At 45.9% G+C, this 22,038-nt stretch overlaps 1 protein-coding gene across 2 annotated transcripts in view; it reads left to right on the forward strand.

Moving 5' to 3' along the window:
* MEGF6 (multiple EGF like domains 6) overlaps positions 1 to 22,038 on the forward strand; it is a 106,392-nt gene that overhangs the window by 31,044 nt on the left and 53,310 nt on the right. Inside the window, exons 1-2 of one of the 2 annotated variants that reach the window (XM_037379206.1) lie at positions 15,316 to 16,862; positions 18,513 to 18,635. In XM_037379206.1, coding sequence (XP_037235103.1) covers positions 16,589 to 16,862; positions 18,513 to 18,635 — 397 coding nt within the window. In that variant the 5' untranslated portion in view covers positions 15,316 to 16,588. Of the gene's footprint in view, positions 1 to 15,315; positions 16,863 to 18,512; positions 18,636 to 22,038 lie in introns of those variants that run through there. The other variant, XM_037379205.1, reaches the window with a different exon arrangement.

Here is a 22,038-nt window from a genome sequence, read left to right on the forward strand (position 1 = left end):
TTGGGCAGGCCGGTCCCGCTCCGTTCGCACACAGGCAGTGGCCATCAGCAGTTTTGCAGCAGAAGCTGGTTTTGATGTTTTTCACCTTAAGTGCATCTGCCTTTCTGGGATGCTTTCGGTCCAGGCTTCTGAAAGAGGTCTTTTTGAGGTGGACTGTGCTGTGGACAGCTATGCCAATACAAATGAACAGTGAGAACAAAGAAGTAGGATAGCCTGTGTTTGCAGATTAAAATAGAGTTCTTTCTCTTTAGAGATTTAAGTGGCTTGCTTAAAGACCGGATAGATCATTACCAGAGTTCCAAACCAGCTCTTGGCTCTTTCAGCCAGGAGCTGTTTCAAATCACTGATAATGGAAGTCAGTTATGCTGATTCATGGTCCTAATCTGATTGTCAGAGATCAAAGGGCCAAAACAATGCAGTCCTGTGTAATAAATGCAAGCGATCGGTAGGATGCTGAGTTGCTTGCGCTGGTTTAACGGTACGGTGTGCAGCGCATAAAGGGGACGGGTGGGTCTTAAGCTGTTAAAGAGAATCCAGGGGATATTGTGCCTTTCCTCAGCATACCATTGTTTTTTGCAAGGCATATTGGATTTCAGTGCAGCAGATGCGGAGATAATGGATGCCAGATGTATGTCATTAGAGGATGCCTCTTTTTACCAGCTGCAAATTGTCCATCACTTCCTCTGCTGAGCATTTTCATCACGAGAAGCTTGAATTCCCACAATTTACTGATATCTCAGATGCTATCAGGCTTCTCTTTCCCTGATACGTAATGGGCTTGTGCAGTCCCAAGGCAACCACATGTGCAAAAGTCAAATAATGTGTTTTGATTTGTATTTGTTCAGGAGCTCAGTTATGATTTGCCTTGATAAACTTGCCTGGAAAATTATATTCTACATTTAACTTGTAAAATGAATCCCTAGAAAACTCCAAGGGTTTAAGTGAAAGAGTGCCAGAGATGTTTTTGTACTTATGTGGGAATAAGACATGGCTTTTCACTTTACGGTCTCTAGTGTAACAGGATACGCTCTTTAAAAATGCACATTTTTAAACTGAAGAAATGGTTAAAAGGAGAACAGTAAGCCGTGCAGACAGTATGAATACAGAATGCATCATGGCATATTTAGGGAGAAATCTGTTATGAAAATATTTGTACTTTACACAGGTTTTTAATCAGAAGGAATCTGAGGTTTATGTGAAATTTCATATGTGTTGGTTGATACATCTCCGTAGTAGGCTTATTTATTCTGTGAATATACCATTTTCTAAGTCTTTTGAAGTCCATTCCTTCCTGCATGTATAGCCCAGGCAGAAAATCAAGAAAATTATTTTCTTGAAATGGTTTGTTAGGTAATTTTTCTTTTTTTTTCTTTTTTCCCCAAACCTAGAAAAAAGCTTCATTGTTAGGAAAACAATGCCGCTAACTTCCCTTCCCGAACACTGGTGCTACTGTTAACACCTTTCTCCTTGGAACTTCCTTTAGGGCTGTGTCTGGCTCAGGAGGAGGAAGGTGAGAGCTCAGCGCTGTGCAGGCGCTGCTGGAAGCTGTCTGGATAGCTGCATGGTGCTTCCATGGCCAAGTTGCAGGAGATAAGGGAAAAAAGGACTCTGGTCTCTTAAAAGTGCTTGGAGATGTTTGCCCCACCATTTTCCATTCTGCAGTACTGAAACTTTCCGTAGCTGGAAATGCAGCACCTTTCTTGTGCAGCGTATTGGCTTTGACCTTTTTTAATGTAACAGCAGAGAGCAGTCATATTTGAAATGCATAGCAGAAACAGATGTAGCAAATTATTTTTGGGAAATAGCAGATCAGGTAATTTTTCTGGTTTAAAATGATTTAGGCATTATCCCCCTCCATTGTGGTCTGGGAAACTGCCCTGAATTGCACAGCAAAATGCTCGCTCCTAGCAAAGAAATACATTATTTCCGCCTTCTTTTTCCCCAGTTGCTCAGGATCTCACCTCATTAATAGTGAAGATTTTGGAATGTCAAATATTTGGAGTATCTGGGTATCAGAGCTATACAATAGATCTCTGTGGCAGGCGGTCACTGAATGCCGTCTTTCTGCATGGAGGTGTTTGCTTTGCCTCTAATTCTGACCGCCTGCCCAGTGCTGTGGCTGTCCCTGTTGAGCAAACATCTTTGAACTTAAACAACTGCTCCTTCAGGAAGGTGGATTTCAAGTTTAGAACATTACATTTGTGCTTTTTTTTAAAAAAAAAACTTGTGAATTTAACAAGAAGCAAGTAGCAATGACCCTTTCATTAGAGACAAAAGGAAGTGTGTATAAATGTCTTTTGTGGCTTGGCAGTAAACTTGCTGAGGACAACATAAAACATGCTCATTAAATGTTCTTTAAACAGTATTGCTTTTTGTTTTCAGAAGCAATGTGATGTTTCATCCCGCCATTAATTGCCTAATACCAATTATGGCATAAACAAGCCATTTGCTATTGTAACTTTTTTCCAATTTATTTTTCAAGGTTCTTACTCTTGACACCTATTATGCATCTGGGAACATGAAGGGCTTTTGTAGTGAAATATAAATAATGAGATCAGTGATCAATAGTTTTACATAGACCATCCTGTACTATAAATGTTACTGCAGCTCTTGAGAACCGTACAAAAAGCTTCCTCCCCTTGGGTGCTTTGCTGTGTTGAGCTTAATTATACAGAGACAAAGAGACTAGAAGAAGATTATTTTTTCCCCAGGGACTTTCCAGTTCTTCAGAGTAAGACATGTACTGCCCTTTGTGCGCTGGTAGCTGAGTGAGCAAGCCTCAGAAAAGAGGTGCTCTTTACGTTAGTGTTGCATACAATCAAAATTCTGCAAAGTGCCAGGACAGACTGGACGAAGAAGGACTCTTGTAGCTGAACATTCAGGTTATAACCCTGCTGCCTGTGATCATAATCTTTATGGTATTTCGGCACTTCTGAGGCTGTTCCAGCCAAAAAAAGGAAGTTTGCTGGAAGGAGCAGCTGATAGTCAATGCTTCAGAGCTTTGAAAGATGCTTGGTTTAGAATTCCGTTTGAACAAAGAGAGTGGATCCTGTAGCTAAGGATAATATCTTCTTACTTATCTGAATAAGAATTCAGATGGGTAAGTTTAAGCCTGACTGGTGAAATAGCTGAATGTCAAACTGATTCTTCCTCTCATTTCTTACTTTGGTAGCAGAGCCTTCTCCTCTGACGTGCTTGCTCCTGAAAATACATTGTCAAGTCTTACCTCTCCAGCTGCACAGTCTTTGCCAGGTCATCATCAGTGTCCACTCAATCACTTTCATCAAAGCTTTTGGCTTTAAAAAAGGCCATAAGTCATATTTGGAAATCTCACTGTAATTGACATTGTCTTCTGTCAGCTGCTTAGGTGGTCCTGTCTGGCAAGGTCAGCAGCTGGAGGAGCTGCATGTCAGGACCCTGGGAGACTGTATCGGTTATTACGGTCAGCTGTTCAGAGGAGCTGTCAAATCACCAATTTTGGACCATTTGGGGCTAGCCCAGAAGCATTAGTTAATTGGTTGAAGAAGGGATATGCAGCAGGTAAGCTCTTCTTGGATGTCTCTGCATTCTGTTTATGATTTAATTTATATTATTTATATTTGTGTACAATAACATCTTAAAGGTAGCTAGCAAACACATTTTTAGGATGACGCTGTGTGAGAGCTGCTGGTTCTGGTTTGTTTGAAAGCAAAAATCAGGAGGTTTATGTTGTTTGCATTGTTTAGGGATAGGAACAGATTTATGGCTGTTATACCAGACTATATCCTCCTCCTCCTGGGGAAAGACCAAATCCAATAACCAAGAAGTTAGAACAAAACCTCGGGATTTTACAGGCATCTGTTCAGATTCTTCTCTTTTGAATGCTCTGGTGACTTTGGGCATGGTATGTTTGTAATGACACTGAGAGCTTTGCTAAATTGCAAGTGCACCTAGTTCACAGGAAATATTTTTCTTGAAAACCACTTGACTACACTCCTGCAACACTGCTGTAAACAAAGGCAGCTGTATTTCACTGCTGTCTACATTACAATGGAATTGCCATTTTATAGATCAGGAATAATTATGTTAAAGTCAATGCTTTGTTCCTTTTTTAAATGAGAGAAGAAGAGAACTTTGATTTCTTTATCCTGGTTAGTCCCCTGCTTAACTGCAAATGTCTGGGAGAAGCAAGTGTTGATGCCGATTTCAGGTTCCAGGAGAGTGAGGTCCACTGATGAGCAGCCTCCTGCACCATGCACGGAGCAGCTAATAAAACCACTAACAAACTCAGATGTGTTAAGCATCACAGCTAGGAGGGCTCGTGAAGTAGGTATGTCTTTTGATGTTTTAGGTGGAGAAATCAGAATGGCAGGTTACGTGACTTGGCGGTGGGAAGGCAAGGCAGTGAGTCTGGGATGTATCTGGAGCCCAGATCTCCTGCCTCCCAGTGCACGTGCGCCTGGCGCTCAGACCAATTCACTCATCTTCAGTCCCTATCTGAACTCTTTGCAGCTTAGCCTGTTGCAACAGCATTTCTTTTGAACCCTCCAACTCCATTTTGATAATGTTTCCTTGATTCTCTGTGGATTGCATTGGCTTTGGATCAGGACGATGTAACCCGGGAGAACAAAGCTCCGTGCTTTTGCTGCCTCATCTCATCAGGTGCGGAGCTGGAAGCCTGGTCCAGCCTGGCCGCTTTGCTGCAAGAGCAGGAGGCGTAACTGGGCTCTGTTCAGGGGTGATGTGCCGTGGGGACATGTGGCTAAAGATCACCAGCTACCTGGTGAATGCAGAGCATCACCCTGGCACGGACTTCTCTGCAAGAAGCAATTAATAACAGGACAAAAGTGCCGCTGACATTCACACCTTCATACACTCAGCCTTGGCAAACACATCCGTGATCTCATGGAGCTGAGGTCACTTCAAAGATGTGGAAACTGTGAAGGAAGTCTCTTCAAGCTCCTCCGTAAGAGGAATACAGGTTCTTTCCCAGGAGAGCCATCTTGCTGTCTTTCCATGAAATGCAGTTTTGGCCATAGAGTGGGAAAAAAAAATCATCAAACACCAGCCCATTTGTTGAGCTCCCGAAGGGAAGCCTTGGAAAGCCTGCCAAGTGCAGTATATTTTTATATTGCATCCATTATATAATGTGTCAAGAAAGAATTCTCTCCACTATGGAGAGATGTTTATAGTCCGTAAGGTTTTATGGCAGAAGTTGAGAGTCTAAGGTTACTCTCGCTGAGGCTCGCCAGACTGTTGCCTCTGACTTCAGTGGGAGCAGGTCTGTAGAGTGCGGGGGTAACCTTTGTAAAGAAATAGCCTGGCTGAATGCTGTTGCCCGTCCCACCTCTCCATCTCCTGAGGACCCTCGGGAAGATAAAGTGGAAACGTGCCAAAACTGGAAATGGATTGGGCATGGCAGTAGAGAGCGAGGAGCTTAGTGGAAACCAGTGACACAGTACAGGAGCAGACAGAAAGAGGAGAGTATCTCTGGTGGTGTGGGCTGAAGTCTGGCTGAGGCTTGCGATGGGCAAGGAGCTAAGGAAATCAGGAATCATACAACATTGACAGGAATAAATGTGTGTGTTCTGAGTGGAGTGAGAACAATCGATGAAAATCATTGTCTCGCCCCTTAATGGAAGCCTCATGGAAGATACCCAGCACACCTAGTTATGTGTATGGAAATACTTTCAGATCCGTGAAGCTGTTATCTCTTGCAGATGTTCCTCCCTCCAGAACATTTGCACAGCCTAAAGAAGTAACTGGCACTGATCTGGCAGGTATTCGCACACATTCCAGCAGGGACAGACCGATCCCAGCAAGCCGTTTGCTTCTGCATTTCGATGCAGGTGAAGAGATTGCAGGCATGATTTTGAGTCTCCATTAGGTCAGGGAGACTCTGGGAAGTCCCTGGTCACAGTTTCATGGGAAAGATGGTTGTGTTGTCTTGGAGGAAGCCATGCAGCTGGGAAAGGTGATGAGCAGAAATGCACCTCTTGTCACGCGTTTACCCAAACTGAACCACTGACATGGTTGAACTTCATTTTCCTTACCTTTAAAAAAAGAAATACCTTAAAGAGTAGACAAAATCCTTTGGAACTCTTCATGGCATAGCCCATCATGTCCAGGGGTCGAATTAAAAAAGACCTGCAAAGTTTACAGTCAACGTACATCAACTCACTGTCTTCTGCAACTTGATAAAAATTCATAATGGAAGTTCATAAAAATTTAAAGCCCTCATTGTGATATTGATTAAATGTAATTTGGCCATCTAACATATTTATATTTGTGAGAAGTTTAACGGGAGCCAAAAATGATAATGCAATCCCTCTGGAAAGGTTGGCTTTTACTAAACAGGAGATGTAAGATTGCACATCCACCGTTGGTACATGTGGGAATGATCCTGCTGCGGTGAAATGAACCTGTGGCCTCTAGGCCGTCTCCCCTGGAGCTCTCCAAACCTCTGCTTACAGCAGACAGTGCATGTATATACATATGTATGCATCTTTATATGCATACTGTTGCATTTCCTACATCAACATGCCCTAACAAGCATCGCAGAGATGACTCGCACGCTGCCCTTGGCATCATAGCAGGTACAGCCTTGTGCTCTGTGCTTTATGACGCAAAGATTATGATTAAAAAAAAAATTAGAAAAGCCCAGATACATCAAAAGTGTTTGAAAAATGATGCATAAGCGACTAACAAAATTAAGATGATGTCAGTTTGGACAGAGAATTACGGAAGAAATTATGGGTGAACAAAAAAGCCTGTGAAAAGCAATGAACATTGCACGGCGTAAGTTTTATCTGAGCACTGCAGGAAGCTACAGAGTTGTGAAAGATAATCTGCTCCCTGCAGACCGCGGCAGATCGCATCAGGCATGTTCTCTTGAAAAGCTGTGCTCTGTTGTTTCTTTTTTTTAAAAAAAAAAAAAGAAAAAAAAAAAGAGAGATTTCCTGGAGGTGCTGCCTGTCATGGCTGTTTTATTATGTCTTTGTTATTGTAGATCAGGAGGAGACAGGCTGAGGTTGTCTGAGCATTTAATATAATCCGTGGAAAGACATTGAGTTTATAGATGGTTAGATGGGTAAAGATGTGAATCTGAAAGACAGGAAAATATATAATCCATCCTTACAGTTTCTCCTTTTTACAAATCTGGTTATAACCTTGTATTTTGCAGCTTGTCTTTTCCACCTTCAATACCCTTCTGCACCTGAAGCACTTCTGCCCAAAGCAGGGGCTCCGTCGCTTTCTGCAGCAAGAACTGAGCAGTGAGGGGAGAGTCCCATGCCTTGGGTTCCTTGTCCTGGGGCCAAACTCTTCCCTCGGTTACACCCTTGTGTTCTCCAGGGCTGCAACCCCAATGCACGCTTTCCCTGGGCGGCAGTAGCCCGGTGGACCTCCTGCCTACACCATGGGAAAAAGCCGTTTTTACATAATTGGTTGCCAAAGCCCAGGGTGTGCTGAGCTGTAGGAAAGGGAAACAAAACCAAAATGAGAAAAACAACAAAGAAAGAAACAAAGAAACAAAAAATCCCCACCAAGCATGGCTGTTATGTTTAATTTCTGCTTTGCTGACAAACTTTTTGAACAAGTTTACTGAAGAAGCAGCAAAGCTGTAACACCAATGTGCTCGTGCCGCAGGCTCATCGGTTTGGCAGATTTTCAGAGAAACAATTGCAAATACCGTCTTTCAACCCACGTTCAGGCAGGCAGAAGTGTCTGTAGGACCCATGCAGTTCTGTTATTTCTGTGCATAACTGCTTAGATAAGGCATATTCTCTTATTTCCTTTAGATTATCAGGAGTGCTCGTCACTGGGACGATGTTCCGTGAGGTTGGATGGACGGGTTGTTATAAGGGCTGTAAACCAGGGTAGCTCAGATTCTCAGGACATCACCCAGCTCCTTTCCCAGTGCCGCTGTTTTAATGAAGATACGCTACAGCAACTTGATTTTTAGAAAAGAACTACCCGAAGTTTCATCTTTGGGTGAGTGCATCCCGTTCAGCGGCCCTTTCCAAACTGCTGCGTCTGTTAAATTTCCTTCGGCCAGAGGGAGGGGATAGAGCCTCTGCGCTGCTCACCCATCCCGGGAGCTGGGGCTCCTTCCAGCGCCTGCCTCACCCTCGGACTGTGGTGAGAACTTGTCCCATTGAAGAGCTGCAGGGTTACCCCTTTGGAGTTAAATAAAAAATATTTTATCCCCATTTTAACCACTTTTAATCTATATAAACTCTAGAAGTTTTTGGGTTTTTTTGGTCAAACATAACACAGCAACTTTTTTTAATTTTTTTTGTCTTCTTAAAGGTCACTTCCCTACAAAAGAAAGGAAAAAAAATCATGCTTTTTCAAAGCTTATGGAGGTTTTTTTTTGGGGAAAAATCATTACAGATAGAACTTATATTATGTGTATGTAATAGTGTATGTGTAAGTGCAGATTCTGTTGGAAAAACAGATTTCACAGGTTTTGTTTTCTTCAGGAGACTCCCTTCTAAGAAATTAATCTGGCTTTTTTTTCATTTGGTCTTTGCTGGCTTGCCAGTTCCATGCTGTGAGTTCTGGGGACCTGAACCATCCACCTTTGGTAGGTATTTAAGAAACTGAAGTGTCCTGTCCGGGCATGGATGCTGCCCTACCAGCAGTATATGCCCCAAACCTTCCAGTCTTGTAAGTACTAGATGTGAAGGGTCAGTCTTACACTCGTCTGACCTGGAGTTTGCTGGAGTTCTGTGTGCGGCCAGCTTGGGCTGGCTCGCAATTGTCCGTGCTAAAGAGGAAAAAGGCAGGTCTCGGGATCTGAAATGCTCAGGAAATGGAAATTCTCCCTTAGCAATAATAAATAATGAAGCAGTTAAAAATTATTTTAGGAAAAAAAGGAAAAAGTTGATGATGGGAAAAAGCAACCACACTGTTTCTCACTAGACAGCAGCAGACAGCAGTCCAAGCATCACCGCGCTTTTCACCCTGATGGTCGTTGTCCCAGGTGTCGTCGCAGAGGTGTTGAGTCAGGCAGATGGTTTCTGAAACCAGGAATCAAAATCATTCTTCTACTGACCTAGCCAGCGCAGTAACATCAGTAGGAACACTTGGTCTCGGACACCCATTCCATGTTTCTGAAGCCAAGACTGGCACTGGATCTCTCCTGTAGCCAGAGAGACCACGCTGGCACAAGGCCCCAGGCAGCAAGACCAATCTCCGGACCATCACAGAGCAGAAACATCCAGCAACCACTTACACAGCATCCAGACAGATGATTTTCTCTATAGGCATCAGGTCAGTATCGCTGACAGGTATTTGGGACTGAGCCAGCTGAGGATATGAGCTTTGCATTTTCCAGATAAGTAATTCTATTTTCCTGGGGATGCTGGTTCACCAGTGGGGAACGGGGAGGCCATACAGCTGTCTCGCTTGGAGTGCACAGCTGATCTCCGAAATATCTGCCCCTATATTTATAATAAAGGCTGTGTTTAAATGAAGAGAGAGAGGAGAGAGCTGCCAATAATGAGCTGTTGGTGTGCAAGTGGCTGTGAGGTTAGGGAGCTGCTGCGATATCTGCCAGGGATGTCTTGGCTGAGTGATGGGAGGAGAGTCACTGCAGCCACCTTTAGAGGATGTGCAAAAGGAAGAGTCCCAGCAGCAAGAGGGTTTTCCCTGAATACTGGGAATGAATCCAGTCTGCTTGCTCTATCCAAGGTGAGGAAATGGGCTGCTGAAAGCAGAAGGAACAAGAATGAAGACAGCAGTATTTGAGGTTCTGCTTCTCGCTTGCTCCCTCTCGGGCAGAGCCGCAGCATCCTGGCTGTCGGCAGAGCACCAGCAGCATCTGGGTCCCTCTCACGGCTTGTGGGAAAAACCCCGGCAGCACGAGAGCCTCCTCGGACACCGGCATGAGGTAAGATGAACGTAAAGGATTGGAGAGAGCAAAGAGAGTCAAAACCACCTGCACAGTGGAAGCTTTTGGCTCCACAGAACAGTCACAGTAAGAACCGCAGAGGAATCAGTCTGCTCGTGGCTGGGAAATCTGCAACTTCCCTGCGCTCGGAGGGGAAAGGGCCCTTGTGAGGGGGAGCCGAGCCTGGTGCTGCAGCTTGTGACCTGCAGCCCCGCGTGATGTTCCCACCCACGCTCTCCTGGCTGGCAGCCTGACACACACAGCCTCACCTTTGAGACACATCCCAGTGAGATCGTCCCTCCCGGAGTCCTGCTTCACACCCTCTTTCCACAGCCTACATGGTGATCATTGTTTTCTGATTTGGAGAGGGAATTTGGTGCCAGCAAGGTCCCTGTTCACAGTCTGAATCCTGCAGTTGTGCTTTCAGCAGACGCTGGCACTCCTTTTGCCAGGCTGGCGTGGGCTGCGGTGAGAGATGCTCTCCCTGCCCCCGGCTCCTGGAAGCGGTGGTGATGCTCTCCAGGCTTGGACCATGCCCTGGGCTGCCCCGCTGCAGCCAGCCCCTCAGCGCGTGTGTGGGGGTGGTGGTGGTGGGGTTCTGGAGACCTGTCTGCTGACACCCGTGGGTAACTGCTCATTCATAATCCACCGGCACATTGCTACTGCAGCACTTTCCAGGGCTGCCATCCTCAGCCAGGAAGAGATGGCAGTGGAACACGAGAAAACCTCCTGCCAGCTCCTCTCACCTTCCTGCTGGCTGATTTTACTCAATTAAGGGAAATTAAGCCATGTAAAATCTTAACCTGGTGGGATGGGGAAAAGGTTGGCACATTGGCACCGAAATTTGGACCCTGGTCCTCCTTTCTAGGGAATTGCAAGTTATGCAGATAGCTGAGATGATTTTGTGGTCTGCAGTGCGCTTACCTTTTATGAGTCGTCAGGATAATGTACAAAGACATTCCTTTTTCTAGCGAGGGTCACGTTCTCTGCCCTGAATCCCCAAAACTCGGCTGATGTGTGTGCTTGCGAGCTGGGAGATGACTCTGTGGCTTCATGGTGTGTTTTCTGGGTGTGCTGGAAAAGGGGCAGCCATTGTTCAAGGGAAAGCCAGATGCTGGAAACTGGGGCCTCTTGGCATTTAAACTTCCTTCAGGCCTTTTTACAAGATGTTGTAAAGTTGCTTGACAATAGGCTGTGAATATTAATGGTCTCTTAGCCCAAAGGCAGATTGGAAAGGGGGGGGGGGGGTGTGTTATCAGTTTAAGTGGATGGTTTCTTTCATGTGGGAGTGTGTAACCTCCATAAATAAAATACCAGATGTGCTTGAATTCTGCTTTCCTTAAAATGACTTGAGGATTCTCATACAGGGTAGGAATACCTACTGTTACCAGTATTTCGTTTCAATCCTTTCCTAGCAAAAGGTATCAAAGTGGGTTTGTGAATGCTGGAGCATAGCAGCCAGGTCAATGCAGAATGAGTACCACCACTGCGGCGCTCAGCCATGGTCCTGAGGCTCTGAACTCTTCAGATCAAGACAGGTTTACCTGCAATTCCATATCCCATCGCAATAATGCAGATCCTCCAAGACGTTTAGTTTCTCAAGAGATGTGGTTCACGTTTTGATTTGGAGGGCTCTCGGTCTGGCTGGAGCCCTGGCCCGTGCTGGGAGAGGGCTGGGCAGGGACGGGGACAGGGATGCAGCTCCTGGCAGGCACCAAATTGGGATGGAGCAAAGGAGATGGCAGGACCTCAGCTGGACCCATGAGCAAGCATCTGAGCCCAGTGCTAATGCCACAGCCCTCCTGATGGCCAGCCCAAAACCCACCCCAGCTTTTGGTCTGTCTGTCTGTCCGGGCTTTGCATAAGAACATACGTTGATGCGTTTAAAAGGACTTTTCTGGGCCAGCAGAGAGAAATGCCAGGAGGATAATACAGGTAAGCAGACTGTACAGTGCCATGCAGAAGGAAAGGCACAATGCAAAGACAGTCAGTCACTGCCCTTCCTGATACTGGGAGGGACTTGGACTCAGCTGGAAACTGGGAATATATTTGGAACAAACCTTGCACAGGTGCAAGGCTAAAGTAGCAGTATGAAATTCTTCCAAAGCGGATGAATTCAGTTTTATGAGAAACGTGGTCATTGGTTGGGTGCGACTGAACTTCTATAAAAAGCCTTAAGTATTCCTCTGCAAAGCTGCTTAAAATTATGGATATTTAAAAAAAAAAATTAACTAAAATGATGTATTTCTTTTCATATTGCAGCCCTGCCACTTCAGATGTCGAGGTTGCTTTCAATCTTTGAAGGCTAGGCTGTGTCTGGGAAGGATTAAATAATTCAGGGGTGATTCTATCATAGGAACCTTGTGGTTGTTTCTGGCTAGCTTGGGCACTGCATAGGTAGGTAGACAATTGCTAAAGATAACGAGCATGAATATAAACTACTGCAATGCTGTAAAACCTGTAGTGATCACTGCCTAGAGGGAGCACAGAGCTAGAAAAGTGAGGTGATATCTAAAGTCTAAATTTTATTGTGTTGGAGCATCTTTCCTCTAATTAACCTTTGATTCCTGCCTACCTTTAATTTAGTGGGGATGTGAATTATCTGAAGATTGGTGTTTTTAAATGAGCACAGATTATTTGGAGAAACTTGTTATGTGCTTGAATGTTCAGTACAGTATTTTCTTATCTGTTCCTAACTCTCTTAAAAAATAAAAAGGAAATGTATGTATTTTACAAACAGATTAGTTGAAACCAATTTTTAACAGAAATCTTGTATGGAGTTTCACAATTGATTTACATTTACACGGCACTTCAATAATGTATGAATAAAACTAAGGATAGAAAGAAGCCTTTCTTGGGGAACAGGTTTCCAGGAGCTCCTTGACATCCACTGCCCATGACCTTAGAAATCAAGTATAGGTGGAGCCTGTGGGTGTGATTCGAGGCGACCCATACTTGGTTTCAAGGGTCTGCAGGGAATCTACAGAGAGGAGCAAGCACGTTGCAGTGCATGCTCTGGCTGCTGTGTTACCGCCACGAAAATGCGAGTGCAGGAAATGCCAGCCCATCGTTGCTGAGGTTCACATGGGCTCAGTAGTATTGGATACTGGCTTTATTTTTTTTCATTTTGAAAAACCATCCAATGCAGGTGAAAAGTTGAGTTTCCCAGGTGATAGGAACAACAGGAGTAATCTGGACACAGAAACCGCATCAAAATAACCTGAAGGGTCTCGTGCAGTCCTGCCTCCATTCACCCCTCCCCTCCAGCTGAGCTTTTGAGAAAGCTGCAGCAGACTTACATCCATGACCCCAAACATTTACAGGTGATTGTGTACCTGCAAGCACTTTTCTGAGCACCAACGAGGCTGTTTGCAGTCGTTTCGTTCCTTGCTATTGAGCCACATGCAATGTTGCACTCTTTTCTACCCCAGGCTTGTCTTGTAAAAAAACATGCAATGTTCAAGTCTGAGTGAGGATCATGGTCTCTCAGGTTGGATTTGAATGATGGAGTTTGGACAGGGCTAAGACTTTTGCCAGAATTGCATGCTTTGGCTGGATTCCCTACGAGAAGCATGGAGGTTCCACGAGTTTTGCCTGGCTTCAGTGGGAAATGGTAACTTGTCCCTTCTTGTGCTCAAAGCCAGCCCTGGTTTCCGTGAAAGTATTTCAGACATTTCAGTGAACTTGAACTGAGTTTTATGTTTGTCAGGAAATATTAGTCCAAGAAAGCTCTAGGCAGGATTAATATTGTAGCAAAAGAAGCTGGACGCAAGGCAGTGATTTCAGGAACACACGGTCCGTGGGCCAGGTTTAGGTCTTGGCTGGTGGCCTGTGGCACCAAAGGCACCGTCCCTTGGGGGCAAGGAGAAGAGTGTCTGTAATTGTGGGTGGCATATGGCATGCATGCCGAAATGCTTCAGTGTAAGCCAAGCACGCTGAGCGAGGGAGCGCCTGCAGCCATCACACCTTTCTAGAATACTGATGGGTTGTTTCAAAGGTGCACAATAACCTCCAGGGAATAATACAGGCTCTTGCCTTCCGAGGGCCCGCGAGGACTGATTCCAGCCCAGCTGCTCTGAGTTAGCTCGCAGCTTCAGGAGGGTCAGGTTTGATTTAGGGACCAAGCTTTACCGCTCTCTGCTCGTGACACCTGGCTGGTGGTGACAGCTGATTCATGGCTGCCTGGCAGAGGCAAAATAAATCTCGTACTTTTGTGCTGGGGGGTTGCTGGCAATTTCGAGGTATCCTTTGTTCAAAGATCTTCTAATTCAGGATGGCCAAACAGCCCTAAATTGATGATAGCGAAATAGTTAACCTCGGCCTCCCCGCTTTTTGAAACAAGGATGGGCCGTAGTATCTCCGAGCTGCTTTTCTGCGGTCGCTGGCAATTAGTGCCCTGGGAGTGCGATGGCACTTTCACTGGCTGAGGTGCCGGCGGTGGCAGGGGACAGGAGCCTGCTCTGGCATTCAGGCGATTCAGGTTTAGGAGGAGCCGTGGAGACAAGCACTGAGCCTCCCCGTCCCTGTCCTGGTCAGTGCAGGGACTTCCCTCTGTTGACAGCTTTCATGCTTTGCTTGACTGCCCCGAGAGCACTGCTGGGACTCCCTCCTTTCGAAAGTTGGGATGCCTCGCTGGGTGCAGTGGCACAAAATCAAACTGGGGTCAGCTCTGAGCTGGAGCAGCTCCTGGGCAGGACATGGGGGGTCGGGATCAAGGCGTATGGGTTAGACAGGCCGTGGTGGTGCCGGAGCATGGGGTGAGTCAGGGCATGAGGAACACTCATCCTTTTATTTATGAATCATATGTTTCAGTCACGGAGGAAGGAAGTTTCACAAAGCTTTGATAAATACAAGCTCTATGAAACCGAAAAAAGTGTTTGCAGAGTCTGACCACAATGCTTATTTTTACAAAACGTGGAGGCAAGAATAACTCTTGCTCTCACTGCGTCTTCTGGGGAAACTTCTGGCTCACGGGGAAGCTGCAGAGATTGCATCCATTTAAAAGATTAAAGGGAACTTTATATAAAAGCTGCTGTTAAAAAATTATAATAACAAAACCCCCTTCAAATATGCTAGACTTCAGTTGTACCCAGCACAGACACAGCATATGAAACCCTTCAAGCTCATTGACTAACTCCTCTCCGTCAGAGTTTACGCAACCTGACAGCAAAGCCTTTTGAAAAGCCAGTGGCTGATTTGTGACCATCTCACAAGAGGCTTATTAAACCAGGAAACATGATGAGGATGAGCAGGGCCAAGACAGACAAATTCTGGATTATAAGCTTCTCCCTGAACGCTCCTAGCAGGCTACTTGCATTGTGGAAGGACCTTCAAACCGATAAGCCTTTCTTCCTCCTCCCCCCTTGCCTGACTCCGCATGACAGATGTTTCGGTGCCCTTTTAACTTCTAAATCATCAGGTTTTCAAATTCTTAAGCCTTCTCCAAGTTTTATAAAATCCCACAGGGTCGCATTTCCTAATTCCCCCTCTGCTCTCCATAACAAGTCAGTGAGTATTTCTTTGAAATACTGCACTGCCCGGTCAATGCGTCGAACCACTGGTACTGTTTGTGTAAGTAAAACCCATGTGATAATGGCTATAGGAACAATGCACAAAGCAGGAACAAGAATTTGCTCTTGTAGTGGTGAGCATCACTCACAGCACTTGGATTCACTTTTCTTATAGCACGTAAACCAGGGTCTGTCTTGTCACCAGTTAGCGTCGCTGCCAGAGCTGGCGTCTGTCTGGAAACCGTTCACGGTGGGACAACATGTATAAGGTTTGCCAGGTCTTTGGGGAGAACAGGAAAGGAGGAAAAGCTTTAACTGATGAACCGTTCGTTCCCAGAACTGGTTTATAAAACTCTTCCCCTTACAGTTGTGACAGTAACACACCTTTCTTCAACAGACACTGCAATAGGCAGTTACAGCACATGAAAATCTAATTACAATTTATGGTGTTGCTGAATTCATCTTTGTAACACCTGTAGCATGAAAATCCATTGTCAGAGAGAAGGCAGGGGAACTGCTGGGTAGCCCTGCTCACCACTCAGTAACCTGTCTTACACAAAGCCTTTGGAACAAGCCATGGGTCTCTGAACACTGGCAGGTTGCTGCAATGAGAGGATTAAGCAAGTATAAACCCTTGGGGATTTTGTTAAGCTCTAGCAGGTTTTAGGATTTCTGAAAGGTAAAACAAAACTTGCACGGTCTGGTGTTTCAGAAGTAGTTAGGGAACTCCGAGCCCAGACAGGACTGAATTAGAAGAGGCTGAGGGAATTAAACGCTGCGTCTCTTTGATCACATCAGCCTTGTTTTGATCCCTGTCTTTCCCTGCCTCTGTTCTTGGCTGGTAATACGTTTCATTCTTTACGACTTGACAGGTTTGTGCACTACCCGCAGACACCTTTTATTATTGGTATCGCAGGAGCGACCGAGGGCCTGTTTTATCCTGAATAAAGAGCATCACTGCAAGGGATGCCTCTGCAAAGAGCTTTCCTGCAGGTGGGGGAGGTGCTGCCGGCAGAGTGCGGTGGGTGCCTGGGGCACGGTGGCAGCTCTGCTTGTCCCCATCCCTGTTCCCATCCTCGTCCCCATCACCACTGGCAGTCACACCTGCAGCGAGCGCTGCGCTGCGCTACTTCACGGTCCCTATTTGCAGACCACTAAAGCATAACACAATAGCTCACCTCAATATCATTTTTTTTTCCTTTCCATGGGACGTGCTAATAACACGTGCAGAGGTCCACAGCGGTCCAGCTGCCTGCAGGCCACCTCTTTGTGGCATCCTGAAGCAGAGCCAGGCTGGCTGCCCTTCGAGGAGTGCTCCCTCTCGGTGTGGGCCTGTCCTAGCCTTGTTCCCTGGGGCTTGTCGAAGGATCCCGTCTGCCTCTGGCCACAAAGGCAGCAGAGCTGGAGTCGGGCTCAGAGCGAAGAGCAGATGGGAGTGGGGCTGGCTGCTGACAGACAGCAAGCTCTGCCGGCTCTGGGTGAGCAAAAGAAAACCAAGATTTATCTGCAGTAGCAGAGGGAAATGTACAGAGTATAGTATGGCTGCAGCACAGGGTTTTGGCAAAGCTACAGCTCATTATTCTTCCATCCAGACCAAATGCCTTAAAACAGTATTTGTCTCCATATTTCTACTTTCTTTTAAGAAGGAAATGCTTCTTTAAAGAGAGAAAAAAAAAAAGTGGCTTCTTAAGTGCAAATACATTTTTAGAGTGCCTCGCTTAGTGCCAAATGTCAAAAATTTGCCAACAGCTGATAAATCTTTTTGAAACCTCCCCATATATTTCACATGTTGAACTGAAACTTAGCGTTTCTTAATCTGGGCTCGATTTTGATCTGTAACTGAAAATATTACACCAGCCTAACATCGATGTGGCGCAAGGTTGCCTCCTTCCCACCTCGCTGCCGGTCTCCGTTCCCCGCCGTTCCATAGGCAGATGTTCCCGAGGCTGTGGCAGGAGCGATGCTCATAGCTGAGCCTTTGGTATTTCTCCCAGGGACCAAGGATGCAGGCTGTGTGCTGGAGCAGGGATGGGCAGTCAGGCAGAGCTCCCTGGCTGGCTCCCGCTCCCACACCTTCCTGAAGAGCCTGGGCAGCTGGTGCGGGTAGGCTGTCGCCAGCGGGCTTCGGGTATTCCAGCCTCTTCACCCAGGGTGATGTAACCGGTTGATGCGCTGTATGTTGGGAACCTTGGCAACTTACACTATTTTTATTTTTTTTACTAATTAAAGTAGCTGTCATGTTTTGACGAGGTGTGAAAATGCTTGAATGGGAAGCATCTCCAGTGCTTATTAATAGCTCCCCAATGGACTCTGGGGGGGATGCTGCCTTGGAGTTAGAGGGGCAGTACAGGGTTCAGTTCCTTTGGGTCCCCAGTTGTTAAATCCCTGGGAACTGAACGGAGGAGCAGAGGGAGCCTGTGTTTAGGTAACAAGGAAAATAAGGGTGGGGGGAGGGTGATGCCTCTGTTTTTACCTGGTAATGAGTCATTCACTCTATTTAAAAGGTAATTTGAGAAAGGTGCTCCCCATTACTTAAGGGTCTGGCCCACCCCAGGCTGAAGGGAAGAGAAATATCTGGTTTTGGTAAGGTAATGTGATTTATTCTGGGCTTGAGTTACAAAAAATAGTAGAAAATGTGTACTACATGGATATTTTGGTTTTGTCGACCTTTTAGTTTAGTCTTCTCTGGATTAATACTATTCAGGCAACTTGGCATGGGTTTCTTTGAAGACATTTTCGTGGGAAGCTATGATAGTTCCACCACTCTGATTTAAGACAAGAAGATAAAACTTCTATACCAACAGATTTTTAATGTGAAAAAAATTTGTTTGCTTATTTTCATGAGCAAGATGGCTATTACAGAGTGTAGCATCACTTTGTGATAACAGATATATTCTCATGCATATGAGTGCCAGTGTTCATCCAGGATGGGATTATTTTGGATAGTGCCATCTTGAGCATTTGAGCATCTAACGAGGGGGATCATTTTGTACTGGTTAATGTTCTTGTTGGCGGTGAAAAGTTAGGAGACTAAGCCGCAATAAGAGCGGTTGGGTTTGCTGTCGTGCGGTACCCCGAAGTCAGTCCGGCGGCAGCAGCTCACCTGTGCTCCCCCTTCTCTCTTGCAGACGTGAACGAGTGCGAGACGGGCAACGGGGGCTGCGAGTTCCAGTGCTGCAACACCATCGGGAGCTTCTACTGCAAGTGCGCGGCGGGGCTGCGGCTGGAGCAGGACGGGAAGGCATGCGCAGGTAGGGGTGCGCGGCCGCCTGGTACGACCCCAGCCCCAGCAGCGAGGGGCTGCGGGGGGATCGGCACTGGAGCCATGGGCGGCAGGGTGGCTGTCAGAGGAGAGGCTTTTGGGGAAACCTTCTCATACAGTGCACGCTTCTGATGTTGTTTAGCCACCCAAGGTGCTCTCTGTCTGCTGAAGGTTTAGAGGTGCAAGTAACGGGCATAGAAGGAAAGCCTGACCTGATAGAAGTGATGTTTTCAGGGTGACATCTTGGTCCTGTTCAAGTCGATGGCATGTATTGTATTGCCTCTAAAGAGGTGAGATTTCTCCTTCGGCATCTATACTGTCACACTGTTCCCTGCCTTCCCCTTCACATCTCCTGCTTTCAAACCAAAGCCAAAGAGAAGACACAGCTTTGTGTTTGCAAAATGGAAATACTGGATGGGATTTATGTAGCATCCAGAGCAAGCCTCACCTCACGTGGCCATTTCTCCTATGGCTCAAATCTGTTTTGCACCGAGTAGATTCCCCGTCCTTTTCTCCCTGACTGTTATCTGTGCAAGTGCTGCATGTTTGAGTCGGCTGGAGCTGAGAGTCAGAAAAATGCAAAAAGCTATTTGCTTATCAGAGCCAAGAGCAAGATACATTTTTCTAGAGTATCTTGCAGTTCCAGGATTCACTGACAATATCATAAACCCACCTTTACCGGGCTCCTGCCATCCAGAAATCTGAAGCTCAGGTATTCTCTAGGGTGACACTAAAATGCCTGCTGCAGGGTACTTTATTGATTGCTTAGGATGGTCACGTTTTTGTGGTGGAGTTCTCGCATATTTTCAGCACTGGTTTGCTTAGCAGAAGTCCAAAAGTATTCCAAATAATTAACAAAGATTGCTGACAAACTGGGAAAGAGTCATTTCTGTGGATATCGGTTTGGACACTAAAGAATTCTGCAGAAAAATGTCACTTTCTTGCCAATTTGGTACATTTGTCTTGTTTTGTTGAAAATAACTGGAAAGTATTTCCTGGCTCTATACCACTGTAGAGATGTGTGAAATAAACAGCTCTGCCCTTATCTTAGCCAAGCTAAAATATTTTCGGTTTCCCCAGAATTCCCCTGATGAGGATTAGCTTCTCAGATGATTAAGAGGTTCAGGATTTTGGTGAAAACAAACAATCTGGGGTGGTTTTTTCCTTTTTTTTTTGTTTTGTTTGTTTGTTCGTTTTTAGGGGAGACAATGTGAATCCATGTCAATATATTCTTAGTATTATTTGTAACCAGTCATGCCTACAGAGCCGGCAGTTGCCCCCTCTATCCCCTTGTCGCAGTGGAGGTGGCAGCCTGCCTCCGTCCCTCCCCGATGCGGTGTTGGTGGCAGTGGAGCGGTCATTGCCATCATCCTCCTGGAGCTCCTTGTTCAGTGTGCAGGTTTCATCACGCACAAAAAAAGACCATGGGAAAGATTAAGCTCTAAATTAAACAGAGACTACAATTTGCATTGGGTCACATCACTCATATACTCCCATTTTGCTCAAGTGTAAATCTCTACGCACCAGCAAAGCAGGTGTTAGTTACCCTCTCTGTGGTTTGTGCTTCTCCATCAGTCTTACTAGCGTGACAGTGGGTGGACCTTGCTGCACTCACCACTTTTGACATTAACTTTTATTTCTGCGTCAGGTAAGGAACTCTTTCCAAACACCCTGAATGCTAATGCGAGTATGAAGAAGTGGATGGGATTAGATCCGTGTTTGTAGAGACGGGGCAGCTTGAAAAGACAGGAGGCACTCATTAATGTTTAAAGTTTGCAAAATATTCAGCTCTTCTTGATCAAAGTCCTGATGGAGCCTGAACAATGCAGCCTGGGTCTCCAAAGATGAGGTTATATATTTGGAGCCCTTTGCTGGCTCTGTGCTGGGCAGGAGGGTTTGGACCTTGCATCTTTTCTGAGGGTGGCCCGAGGAGATGAGTCGTGGGTTCAGAAGCCAGCAGTTCACTTGCTTTACCCTTGTGACTTGATTCCTGGCTCTTGCCCGGCTGGGAGTGACGTCAAGCTGGCCTCTTCAGAGTCCTCCTCTTTGAAGTATCTGCTAAACAAATAACTACGCAATAACATCAGCAGGATGTTTTGTGTGGGGAGGCGGAAAACTACCAGGACTCGGTGTTTGCTTCTAAGGTAGGAGATTTTTTTTATTAGAAAAAATTAATCTTGCCTATGTGAGGCCCTCCCAACCTAACCTCTGCTCAGAAACAGAGGGATGGTATGGCTCAGGGCGAGCTTGCTGCTTTTCCTGCCCAGAATTGGTTGAAGTTATGCTGATTCACTCACTGTAGAAATATGGAGGTGGAGGAATACCCTTGCAGGAGCAAGGGGCAAGAAAAGGAGTTTTGCTCATGCCAGGGTGCCGGTTGGTTGGCTGATGACTGGGATCTTAAAATGAGTGCAAATGTTCTCCTGAAACACTGCAAAGAAATGTAAGAAATTCTTGAAACCTTTGGCTGTCCAGAGCTTGGCACACTTGGCAGGCACAACGATGAGCTGAGATGGTCACATGTGGCATCTTCCGAGCAACAGGCCCCCCCAGTTCCTTCCCGCTGGCTGCCATGTCCCAGTGCCAGTAATGCCCACCCCAGGACGGGGCTGGGGTATGTGTCTGTGCGTGTGTGTGCATGTGTGTGCATGCACGCTGCTGGCTCAGACCTGGCCTGGTACCTTACAGGATGGCTCCTGGCTTGACCTTATCCACGAAACAGGCAGAGACGGGCAGTAGCAGCAGCAGTGTTTGGCTGTCCAGTGTGTTTTCACTTCTGAGCTAAAGGGATTATAGTTACAAAGAAAATCTGCCCTTGGATTTATATGGTCCTGGGCTGTTTGCTCATGCTACCAGGAAGGGGCCAGTCAGCTCTGGTACCCATCTGGGGTCTGACGAGCTGACATTACAGCGCTGAGCCCCTGGGTGGTACCAGCTCTCATCCTTATTTACATGGTGTGAACATGAGCTAGTGATCTAGAGTCACAAAGAAATATATTTGATACGCTACTAATTCTCATATGATTTACCAGTATCAATAATATACAGCTACGCAGGGGCTTGTAGAGTGTTTCTGTTTGGTTGACTATGGGATGGTTACACCTGTAACCATGAGCCTCTCAAGCATTGCTGTATTTCTAATTTTGGCTATAGCAGACAAGCTGTCTTTAGAGTGGTTTGGGGACATTATGTGTTGGTTTTTTTACCAGAAACAAACAGGTTTTCTTTTTTACAAGCCTTTTTGAGGTATAGCAAATTCTAGGGGAGCTCAAGTTCTGTTTGAACAACATCTTGAGGTTCTGCTATACAACGTTATGTGTTAGAGACTTGAAAGATGTGGAAGCCCCTTTTCTAGATCCATTGGCCACCACTGCTTCAGGTCTAAGTTACAT

This window comes from Falco rusticolus, chromosome 3, assembly GCF_015220075.1.
Source record: "Falco rusticolus isolate bFalRus1 chromosome 3, bFalRus1.pri, whole genome shotgun sequence".
In the NCBI taxonomy this organism is placed as follows: domain Eukaryota; kingdom Metazoa; phylum Chordata; class Aves; order Falconiformes; family Falconidae; genus Falco; species Falco rusticolus.